General features: G+C 58.7%; 1 protein-coding gene across 2 annotated transcripts in view; it reads left to right on the top strand.

Moving 5' to 3' along the window:
* The window catches only part of ASB2 (ankyrin repeat and SOCS box containing 2), a 43,878-nt gene extending 35,901 nt beyond the window's left edge, over positions 1-7,977 (top strand). The window contains exons 8-10 of one of the 2 annotated variants that reach the window (XM_077910418.1): positions 2,861-3,425; positions 4,723-4,872; positions 7,304-7,977. In XM_077910418.1, coding sequence (XP_077766544.1) covers positions 2,861-3,425; positions 4,723-4,872; positions 7,304-7,345 — 757 coding nt within the window. In that variant the 3' untranslated portion in view covers positions 7,346-7,977. Of the gene's footprint in view, positions 1-2,860; positions 3,426-4,722; positions 4,877-7,303 lie in introns of both variants that reach the window. The other variant, XM_077910417.1, reaches the window with a different exon arrangement.
* The last annotated feature ends 4,100 nt before the right edge of the window (positions 7,978-12,077 follow it).

Genomic DNA, 12,077 nt, shown 5'->3' with positions numbered 1-12,077 from the left:
CCCCTGGGCAGTGGGCACCTTCGTTTCTCTTCATGAGAGACACTTTGAGTGCTGTGGGCCTAGGACCTGCCGGTGGGAGGAGTAAGGGAGGCTCCAGCCCTTCTCATGGGGTCACCCTCTCCTCCTCCAACCTTCCATCCCACATCAAGGGCTGGGGAAAAAAGTGATGATTTGTGGCAGGGCGGCCAACACGGTCCCTCCCTGGGGCCAGGGTAGTGGAACATCACAGAAAGGCCCGGCCCTGCACGTAGGTTCTGAACACCTACACCCTGCCCTCGCTTTGCCAACCACCTCCAATCCAACCTCACTCTCTTCCCCACCCCATGCTGGGCCTCAGTTTCACCCCCCTAGAAAATGCGAGGGCTGCACGGACTGATCTCCAGATCCTGTCCCGCAGGGCACATTTATTTCCAGGTCGGGAAAATCCTACAGACGTGCACAATGGGATGATTTTCCTGCGTTAGTAGGATGATGCTTCTGGGACCTGTAGGCAGCATCCAGTCATGTTCCCACATTCGTGCCACTTTGCCCTGGTTGGGCAAGGGATCTCTGGAGGCCGGTTGTGACCTGCCAGGGATACCAGCCCCCTCTGGCCAGCAGCCCCAGGGCAGTCTCTCTTTCGCTGTTCTTTCCAGAGCTCGGGCATGCCACGGCTGTTAGGGAGCATTTGTTGGCGATGGCTGTGGTCCAGGGTGAGGCCCCAGCCCTGCCTTTGACCAGCACCTCTACAGAGCGGGGTCAGGCCTCCTGTGTCTGCACAAATAGAAATTAGGAGGCAATTAGCCCCCCTGGGTGTGTGAATTTCCTTTTGAGGTTTTAGAGGCAGATTTTAGGCAAACATAGCGTCACTAACAATAATAAGACTTTCCACTGAGATCCTAGCAGGAGGTCACTGGCATAAGATTTCCAGGAAGCCGCGAAGCCAGCATGCCAGGAGGCAGAGAGGCGTGGGAACAGGCCCCAGTGGCACCTGCTTGCCCCACCATGGCCACCTCCTTTGAGCCTGCATGGGGCCACAAGGTCACCTGTCAGCAAGGATTGGATGGATTAGGGTTTGGAGTCACGTCAGTGGCAGGGGTCTAGGGGAAGAGAGCAAAGACAAGGTGTTAAGAGCCCCTGGAACTGGCCCCCTAAAATTGCTTACTACCTCTGATGAGTTGCTTCCTCTCTCTGAGTCAACGTCTGTTAAAAGGAAGGCCACAGAGCTGCTCCGGCCACCCCACAGGGCTGCAGGGAAGGTTAAAAGGGGCAGGCAAGTCAACGCGTTACAATGCAAAACCCTGTGACATTTCAGCTGTCATCCTAACTGTCACGTAGGACAGTGGTTGAGAGTGTGGCTTGGGGAATCGGGCTGCCGAGGTTCAAACCCTCGCTCCGTCACTTACCGGTCCTCCTACAAGTCACATACCGTCTCTGGGCCCCATGTTTTCTCATCTGTAAACGAGGACAGCGCAATACTACCTCATAGGGCTACTGGGAGGACATGACAGATTAATGTGGATCAAGTGCTGAGAGCAGGAGCGCAGAGCCAGGGCCTGCAGGCATCTCCAGCCTCAGGAGTGGCTGCTCAAGCCTCCCTGGGCCATAGGCAAGGCAGAGACCCTGGGGAGGCTCGAATCGGCCTTCAGGCAAAGAGGCGTCAAGACTCACAGGAGAAGGGAGGGCACTTCGTGGTCACCCAGGGCTGCCTGGGGCCTAGAGCAGGAGTGGTTGGGGTCGGATACATCGGCGCCCTCCTATCTCCCCGGACTGGGCAGCTCCACAGAGATGAGGGACAGCACAGCCCTGGAGTAGGAGGAAGGCACATTTCTTGGTTTGCCTCTCTCGATACGTGGCCTGGACAAGTCCCTCGACTTCTCTGAGCCTTGAGCTTCTCATCTGCACAATGGGAATGATGAGACATACTTCCTGGTTGTTGAAAAGATTCAGCTTAAATGTGTTTGTAAATCCTTTACATGTCTCCTGGCACATAGCCAGCTCCCCCCACCCTGGAGGTGTCTCCTGGCACATGGGGAGCTTCCTCCACCCTGGAGGTGTCTCCTGGCACATGGGGAGCTTCCTCCACCCTGGAGGTGTCTCCTGGCACATAGCAAGCTCCCCCCACCCCTGGAGGTGTCTACTGGCACATGGGGAGCTCCCCCCACCCTGGAGGTATCTCCTGGCACATGGCCAGCTCCCCCCACCCTGGAGGTGTCTCCTGGCACATGGCCAGCTCCCCCCACCCTGGAGGTGTCTCCTGGCACATGGCGAGCTCCTCCCACCCTGGAGGTGTCTCCTGGCACATGGGGAGCTCCCTCCACGCTGGAGGTGTCTCCTGGCACATGGGGAGCTTCCTCCACCCTGGAGGTGTCTCCTGGCACATGGGGAGCTCCCTCCACCCTGGAGGTGTCTCCTGGCACATGGGGAGCTTCCTCCACTCTGGAGGTGTCTCCTGGCACATGGCCAGCTCCCTCCACCCTGGAGGTGTCTCCTGGCACATGGCCAGCTCCCCCACCCCTACTCCGCTTAGGCAGGGCAGGTGCCAAACTTCTACCTGCAAACATCACCACGGCCCCGCTGCCTCCTGCACTGGGTGTGTGGGCCTTCCAGTCAATTCCTCCATATCACTGAGCTGGGAACAGGCAACACTCCTTAGCCTGAAGTTAGGTGGCCCCGAAATTCTCGCACCCACAGTCCAGTCCCGCCGAAGTACCGCAGAACTAGGACCCCGGAGGCCACGGAGGCCACGGAGGAGGCTCGGAGGCTGGCGAGGAGGGTTGGGCTCAGCTGCAGCCCCTGCGGGCGGGCGCGGCGTGGCTTGGGGAAGGCGGCTGGAGCTCCCGGGGCCTCAGTTTCCCTGATCTGATCGCCCCGCCCGCAGGATCGTGCAGATGCTGCTCCCGGTGACCAGCCGCACGCGCGTGCGCAGGAGCGGGGTCAGCCCGCTGCACCTGGCGGCCGAGCGCAACCACGACGCGGTGCTGCAGGCCCTGCTGGGCGCGCGCTTCGACGTGAACGCGCCGCTGGCCCCCGAGCGCGCGCGCCTGTACGAGGACCGCCGCAGCTCCGCGCTCTACTTCGCCGTGGTCAACAACAACGTGCCCGCCACCGAGCTGCTGCTGCGGGCCGGCGCCGACCCCAACCGCGACCTCATCAGCCCGCTGCTCGTGGCCATCCGCCTGGGCTGCCTGCGCACCGTGCGGCTGCTGCTGGACCACGGCGCCGACCTCGACGCCCGCATCGCCGCGCACCCCACCGCCTTCCCCGCCACCATCATGTTCGCCATGAAGTACCTGTCGCTGCTCAAGTTCCTCATGGACCTCGGCTGCGACGGCGAGCCCTGCTTCTCCTGCCGCTTCGGCTCCGGCCCGCACCCGCCCGCGCCGCCGCGCTCCAGCCGCTTCAGCGACGCGCCCGCCGCCGACAAGGAGCCCGCCGAGGTCCAGGTGCGCGGGGCGGGGCCGGGAGGGGCGGGGCGGGGCGGCGGGCGGGGGAGGGGGGAGGGGGGATGGGGGGGATGGAGGGGGATGGGGGGGATGGAGGGGGAGGGGAGATGGAGGGGGATGGAGGCCGACGGGGAGGGGATGGGGGGATGGGGGATGGAGGGGGACGGGGAGGGGATGGGGGATGGAGGGATGGGGGGATGGAGGGGGATGGGGGATGGAGGGATGGGGGATGGAGGGGGATGGGGGATGGAGGGATGGGGGGATGGAGGGGGACGGGGAGGGGATGCGGGATGGAGGGGGATGGAGGCGGACGGGGAGGAGATGGGGGATGGAGGGATGGGGATGGAGGGGGATGGGGGATGGAAGGATGAAAGGGGATGGAGAGGGATGGAGGGGGATGGGGGAGGGGATGGGGGATGGAGTGGGATAGCGGAGGGGGATGGATGGGGATGGGGGATGGAGAGGGATGGGGAGAGGGGGACGGGGATGGAAGGGGAGGGGGATGGAGGGCGATGGGGATGCGGGGCTCATGCCCACCACCGCCCCCCCCACCACGCCCCAGCCCAGCGCCCTCCGAGCGGGCGCACCTGCAGGCCGCCGAACCGCATGGCTAGCGTGCCTTAGAGGCAGCAGAACTTAGTGGCTCGAGGACCCATTGCGTCCTTTTTGGGGCCGCCCTGTGGTGGGGAATGTCAGGAATTGACAGTGAGGCAGAGGAGTAACGGGGACGTATAAGGTGTAAGACGCGGGGGTGCGTCACCAGCGGCAAACCTGCACCTGGAATATGCCGCTGAAAGATGACCAGGATAGGGATGGAGGTGAGGGCAGATTGGCCAAGGTCGGATGAGGTGCAGGGCCACCCAGAGGCCGGACCTGCCCGTGCTGAGGACTTCACAGGTCGGATCTGTAATAGCTAATGGGAATCATTTAGGGGCCATTTGTTGCGTGCAAAGGGGTTTATATGTTCATATATTACCTTAATTCTCATTTGAAGAAAAAAAAAAAGAGAGAGAGAGAACCACCCTCCAGTTGTCATATTCCCATTTTCTAGAACAGGAAGTTGAGGCTTAGAGAGATGATGGTCAAGCTGCCCACCTCCCACTTTCGGCAGCAGAGGCTATGTGGATGGGGGGGGTGAGTGCATCTGTAGAACTGGATCCTGCCATGAGTGTGCCCAGTCCTCCGTCCTTGGATCCCTCCCCTCCCCTCCCGGGCCTCAGGTTCCCGGACAGACGAGCCCCCTGAGGCATTGCCTTTGGTCCGGGGAGCCCCAGCACCAATGCGTGATCTCTTCCAGTTCTGCGAGATCCTGTCCACCCCGGAAGTGAGCCGCTGGGCAGGGCCCATCATCGACATCCTCCTGGACTATGTGGGCAACGTGCAGCTGTGCTCGCGGCTGAAGGAACACATCGAGAGCTTCGAGGACTGGGCCGTCATCAAGGAGAAGGCAGGTAGGGGCAGTTGCTGTTGCTCCTGGCAGGTCCCCCTGCCTGATTCAGGCCTAGGACTCACAGTACGTGCCACCTACTAGCATTTGATGAACACCTACTGCGTGCCAAGCTCTGTGCCACGTGTCGCATACGGTGTCTCCATGACACTGCTGTAAATGAGAAGCCTGACCCTCCAAGAGATGATGTCATGGGAGACAAGGTCTCACTGCTATTTAGTGGCAGAGCTGGGATTTGAACCTAGGTTTGACCAACCCCGGAGTCTCTCTGCCAAATCTTTCCAGGTGTTTTAAACGGCTCCAGCTCGCTGAGGGGTGTTGGGACTTTTGGAGTAAGTTGCCTATGTCTGTGGGTCACTGAGAGGTAGTGAGACCGGGTAGAGGAGAGATGGTGGTCTCAGGCATTTCAAACTGGAAAGTGCATACAGAGCACCTGGGCATTTTGTTAAAAATGCAGACTCTGATATAGCAGGCCTGGGGCAGGGCCTGAGAGTCTGCATTTCAGCACGCTCCCAGGTGGTGTCCGAGCTGCTGCTCCCCAGACCACACACCGGGAGCAGCACTAGGCCGAGAGGCAGACCTCTGGAGCCAGGGGCTTGCTGGATGACCATCCACAGTGGTGTCGATGGGGCAGCCTGGCCGAGTCAGGCCGAGAACCCCTCTTGGGCATTACGGAGCTCACCTGGGCAGGTAAAGTGTCGGAAGTAATCAAACTGGGTGCTGCCACTGGTACTGAGAAATAAGCATCTGCCCAGAGGAGATCCATTTACCCGAAGGGTTTCTCACACTCTGAGGGGCACAGGCCCATCTCTGACCAAGTGTTTGTCAATCATGGAGCCAAGAGACTGACCCACAGCAAGTTTCTATTATGTCACCACTGCTGCTGTCCCAAGATGGGTCTGTGCCACCCTGTTGCCTGTCCCCTGACTATCCAGGTGCCCATGCCCCAGTGCCCCAACTCTGACTTGCCACCTTCCTCCTTGATCCCTGTGCCCCATAGAACCCAAACCTACTATAGGATTTCTCATTTGCACAAATGCCTGGGAAGCATTTGAGTTAGACCTTTGATAAAGTTATTGAGGCCGCGATGGGGGAGGGTGGTGGGGACTTGCCCACTCACCCGGGGCATAGCCCGAGAGGCTTGGTGAACATTCACCACATTCATGAGTAACTGGTTGCTCTCTCCATGACCCTTTGCTCTGCAGTGGCCTTTGGCCTTCCTCCTCTCCAGCTTAGTCTTCACTTGGGCTGAGAGAGGGACTGAGCTTCCCAAATGGGAGGTCTGTCCTAAGCAAGACCAAGCAGTGAGAAATGCAGCTGGGTGGCACTGCAACCACCTGCCATTGCTTCCACATTCCCTCCGCATCCCAATCTTCCAGATTAGCCAAGGGCTCGTTGGCGTGGCATAGCCACTTGCCCTGCTCAGAATGCCCCTGCCTCCCTTCTTCACCTGGCAAACACCTGCCCACCTGTCAAGACCCTGTTCAGGTGGCACCATCTGGTGTAAAAGCCTTCCCCAAAGTCCTGGGTAGGCATCTCTGTATCTCTGGCCTAACACGGGGCCAGGCAGTGAAAGGATCAACATGTGTGTGTGTTGAGTGAATGAATGGTGTTGATTCAACAAACACCCCCCCGTGCTAGACCCTGAGCCCAAGGCTGAAATAAATTACCCTATTACTAGACACATCAATCCTTGTTCCTACCACACCTCCTCCCCCTGAGATGAGAAAACTCTACTGTATGAGGTATCCCAGGAGGGCTTCTGGGGGGAGGCAGCCCAGTGGGATCTTGGGATGTGTGGGGAGGTGTTCCCCATCCCTGCCCACACCCTGGCCTCTCTGCACCACCAGAGCTCAGGGCTTAATTCCATTTATGGGGGCACTTAACAGGTGGAACTGTCTGACCCCTTTGCTAAGGCTGTGTTGGCCGTCCGGGCTGTGTATATAGAGGAAGGAGCACAAGAAGAGGGGCATGGCAGCTCCGGTTCTGGGTGTGGGCTTCACTAGGTCCTCACCTGTGAAATGGGTTTGTACCTGCCCCATCTACTTCCTTGGGCTGTGCAGATCAATGAGGGGCTACAAGGAGGAAGCCGCTTTGCCAGATCTTTTCAGTTGGCAGAGGCTGGGATTACAGAGCCCGGGGAGGGGGACGTCCAAGCACCCCTCCCTCTCTTTTTTAAAATAGGCTGCATGCCCAGCGTGGAGCCCAATGCAGGGCTTGAACTCATGACCCTGAGATCAAGACCTGACCTGAGATCAAGATTTGGATGCTTAACTGCCTGAGCCACCCAGGTGCTGCCCACCACCGCCCCTCCACAAGCAGCCTCGTCTTAGGTCACATTGACTGGGTGTCTCCTGCCTGCCAGCGGGCACAGGTGCAAACTCTTTGCTGGTTGCAAATAACACATCAGGATTTCTCTTTCTCTCCCCAGAACTTCCCAGACCTCTGGCTCACCTGTGCCGGCTGCAAGTGAGAAAGGCTGTCGGGAAGCACCGCATAAAACTCCTAGACCTATTGCCGCTCCCGGGCAGGCTGATTAGGTACCTGAAGTACGAGAACACTCAGTAGCCAAGGCTTTGTGGAGGAGCGGCTCCTCAGACTGTTTCACTAAAGCCTCAGGACGGCAGTGTCCCCAAATCCAGGGGGACCTGGGGACAGACCGAGCCTGTGGGCTGCCTCCCTGTCCAGCTGGGGCAGCTGCCGTGACCTCGCCGGGTCTCTGGGCCAGAGCTTTGCCCGGACCAGAGAACAGAATGTGTCCAGTAGGAGAAAAACCGTGTTTGTTTTCAAACTGCTGAGTGGATCCCAGACCTTCTCTGCCATTGGGAACAGCAGAGCCTCCATTCCTGGGGCTGGGAGAGGGGGCAGGGCAGACCTTGGGGTGGCCTGGGGAGGGTGGGAGCCAGCAGGGAAGCCCCGACCCCAACGCTTTCAGGGATGAGTTTGCCTTTCCAGTTCAACCCGGCTGCCGGGCTGTCCCAGTCCCCTCCGCCTGTGCTCCATAAAACTCTCCACGTGACTTCTGAGCTTTCTTCCCGGGGATGTGGTCTGATGGGGATAGGTGGGAGGTTCACCATAGGTACAATAAATGTTACACGGATGACACCTTGCCCAGCAAAGTCCCTCTCATCAGACCCCCCACCCCAGCCCAGGGCCTGGAGTCCTCGGCCTCGCTCCTGGTGGCAGCGGGCATGGGGCCGGTTCTGGGATAGGGTGCACAGATCCCTAGACGTATCCCCTTTGGGCTTTTGAAAGCCAGAACAGAGCTTGCAGCTCAAGGAGAGGGGCAGCTTCCTGCCCCGGGAGCCTGGCCGCTGGGGTTGCTTTCTCGCTCCTGCTTCAATCACCATGGAAACCGGAGCTCCATCCCAAACAGGGCCTGGTGTCTACAAGTCTCCTGACACCTGGGGTTGCCTCGCACACACATGCTTCCTGGCACTCTGTCTTCAGGTCCTGCCCACCCTTGTTTTGCTACAGAAGTTGAGATATGAGGAAGGAAAAAAAATCTAAATGCTGACCACCGTGAGCCACGGCACTGGAGCAGAGGCCGCCGTCAACTCCTGCAAAGGCATCAAACCGGGGACATGGGGTCCTGTCCCCTCTTTTGCCTCTGTGGGTCCTCGTGTGGCTCTGTGGGACGCACCAGGCATTTTCTGGAGCTGCCAGCCCATGGTTCAAACGGGCATGGTCGTAGCACCTTCTTGGGCTCTGTGGCCTGGCACTGAGGCCGCTGAACCGTTTCCATGAAGCTGCAGTGACTCATCAGCATTCCCTCCGAAAGAAGCGTGATGAAAGCCATGGGAGTCCAGGCCAGTCTGCGGTGACACGGGAGAGGTGACCTTGCCTAGAGCCTGCACCTGCCCCGCCCCAGATTCTGGAAGAGTCTTAGGTGCGATCAATGTCCGTTTCTGGGTTTGGCAAAGTAAGCAGCTGCCTGGTGGGGGAGCACAGCTTGGAGGCCCGGCTCTGCCCTTGGCATGCTTCTCTGGGGCCTCAGCTTCCCCATCGTGCGGTCCCCAGCAGCCTTGCCAACCCCTACACACTGGCTTTCCATGGAACCAATAAGATCTAGTGTCTTCATGAGGAGGAAAAGTCTGCCAAGCAGCACTTCCAGCCACAGATCAGAGGAACCCAGTGCATCTTGCCCACTCCTTCATGGTCCTGATGGGAAAATAGGCCCAAAGAAGGGAGAGGACTTGCCTGGACACACATCGCAAATCCCTGGGGTTTAACCCGACAGTGCTGGGCCAGGGTCCCATGTGGCCTTGCTGCAAGAGATCCTCAAGAATTCCCCACAGAAACCTCCACCCTGGAGATGTTCTACCAAGGGGCCCCGGGGACGTGGCCAGAGAGGGCTCAGTGCAGTCAGTGGAAAACCCTGTCAGAAAATTGTCCTTGCTCATCTGGCAGCTGGAGGGAGAGCCTTTATTCTCAGGTGGTGGGGAAGCGGTCGGCCGTCCACGATGAACCAGAGAAGAAAGATGCGTGGGTGCACTGGGGCTGGGTATGGGGCACTATAGCATTCCTCAGGTCACCTGTACCAGTATTAACTGGCTGTGGCCACTGGGGGCAGGAGGTGGGGGGGAAGGACGAATCCAGTCTGAGGGAGGTGCCCCCCTGGAGGAGAGGAGGTTGAGAAGGTAGGTGGGAGGGGTGGGGCAGGAAGGCTCAGTCTCTGCATTCATTAGCACCACTGAATGTAGGATGTGGGGTACCCAGGGCTGGGATGCACCAGCATCGCGCTGGGTTCTCAGAATACTGATGCTGGTCCACACTGTAGGTCACAGGCACTGGTCAAGGCCCCTCCTCCTCAAGCGTCTTTCCCACCCTTGGCCTTCTCAGGTCCAGGGCCCCCCCCCTCCCCACAACCCAGAAGCTGAAGGGTTAATGCCTGGCCTGGAAGAGAGGGGGCGAGCTGCTCTCCAGGGTCAGTTCTGATTGGTCGGTGCTCAGGCTGTGCTGGTGGTTGCATTTGTGGACCACCACCGCTCCCCACAGGGCTTCGCAGCCGTGACCCTCTGCAGAAACCCCTTCCCCCCACCCCCAAACTTTGGCCTCAGGGTAGTCTCAACAGCATCACCAAACACTCAAAATCCTGGAAGTGGTTCCATTTCACGGGCAAGAGCACAGTGCTGGAGATCTGAGGCTAGGAGATGGGTTACTTTGTCCCTCTGTTTCCCTTTGAGCCTGCCTGACTCATTTTTGGGTCAGAGTCATCTGCGGCTACTACTGCAGCTGCTTTTTTCTTTTTAACCACAGCTTTTTTTTTTTTTTTTTTTAAGATTTTATTCATGAGAGACACAGAGAGTGAGGCAGAGACATAGGCAGAGGGAGAAATAGGCTCCCTGCAGGGAGCCCGATGTGGGACTCGATCCTGGAACCAGGATCACGCCCTGAGCCAAAGGCAGACGCTCAACCGCTGAGCCACCCAGGTGCCCCAAATCACAGCTTTCCTAGATGTGTTTTTCCCCAACTTGCTTCTTCCTGGGGAGTCATGCTGCCCTGTGCTTCTGTCCAGCTGCTTCTTAGTAAAGATTTCCGCTTCCGGATGAAGCTTCCCTGTGTTTGAATTCATGCATCACTAGGTGTCCCCTGGGAAAGGAGCCCAGGAGGGGGTGAAGGGACCCAGGCATGGTGCACTTGGGCAGCCCTCTGAGAAAACATGCCTCCCAGAGCTCGGGTCCTCCAGGGAGTACAGTTAGGTGGCCAGATAACTAGGAGAGGCGACTTTTGGTCGGTGCGGCTCTGTCAGGTGTGTAGCCCTCAGAGTGCCAGGTGCACACATCATCCCCACAACCACCTGTGAAGGTCCATTTTCGACCACATTTTTCTGATGGGAAAATTTTGGCACAGAGAGGTTTAAAGTAACTTGCCCAAGGTCACACAGCTGGTAGGTGGCAACGCCTTGCTTGGAGCTTTTAACACCCTCCTGTACAGGGTGGAGGGGCTGGGCCTCAGTGGAATGGATCTGGAGGGGCCTTTGTGATATGCAGGGGGAGAGGAGGTAGCAGACCAGAGCAGCCTGATGGGGAGGGTCCTGTGTGCTAGATAATTACTCTGAACAACACTGCCCATGCCACCTGGCTTCCATGGCTCTCAAGTCCTCCAAGACCATCAGACAGAAACTGCCAGAAATCCACTGGCTTCCCAGTGAGCAACCTGCCCTCGCATGAAGATGCTCCAATCTGCAGGAATCCTAGAGTAAAAACAGGTGGGGGGCAGGGGGAGGACCCTTAAACAATCACCAGCCATGGAACCTTGTGTTAGGAAGGATTCTGAGGCCATGTCTGGCCCTGGAAGGAGACAGCCTGCAATCAGTTGAAGATATTTGACTTGGGCGCAGAACTGGTAGGCGCATCTGTTTGCAGTTGCTCACCTAGTCCTCCACTGTACCGACGGGGACACCAAGGCACAGAGGGAGATTAACTTTCCAACATTATGCTGCTAAGTTGGGCCCTGTAGTCCCCAGCCAGGGGAGAACCGGGCTTGGATGACCCAAGCAGCTTGGCACCCCTGGCAGGTCTGTGTGCTCCCATCCATGGAGCCACATCTGCACAAAGCAGAACAAATCCCAGGCCGGTGTGGAGGCTCACACCTCTCCAACGGCTGTGCCTGTTGGGCAGCATCTGGGCAAACCCCAGGGTGACTCCCTGCCACCTGCAGCCCCTCTGTACATTGTCTCAGACAGAGGCCCTCATCACTCATTGATGGAACACCGGTGTGAGCCAGGCACTGCACCAGGCCCAAGAAGAGAGCTATCAGCAGGTTAGCCAGAAATCTGACTTAGCTAGAGATTTTTTTTCTGGTTTTTCCACAAGGGGCCAAGCTCCAATTTGTCTTGATTTTCCCTCTGCCCAGGGTTGGGCATGACTGCCTAGGCCTAGCCTCTTCTCTGAGGCCATAATCAGAGTGGAAGGCACAGAGAGGGGGACCACTCTCGTCCCGCCCCTCATGCTGCAGGTGGGACAAGGAGGCCCCAAGAGGAAGGGTCTGTACCACATCCCGTTGAGACTACAGCTCCGCCTCCCCTAGTACCAGCCTCCCTAGTCTCGAGAACACTTGGGACCTTCGGGACGTTCAGGCCTCTGCCACCCTCTGCTCTCGGACACGGACAAGCCGAGCATCCTCCCCTGGCCCGCAGTGCCCATTCTCTGACACCACAGAGGTCTCAGGGCCATCCCTGGCCTCCCCCACAGCCAGCTGCC

The sequence above is a fragment of the Canis aureus genome, chromosome 9 (genome assembly GCF_053574225.1).
Source record: "Canis aureus isolate CA01 chromosome 9, VMU_Caureus_v.1.0, whole genome shotgun sequence".
In the NCBI taxonomy this organism is placed as follows: domain Eukaryota; kingdom Metazoa; phylum Chordata; class Mammalia; order Carnivora; family Canidae; genus Canis; species Canis aureus.
The sequence above is the reverse complement of the archived record's forward strand: the minus strand, read 5'-3'. Positions and strand labels throughout refer to the sequence as shown.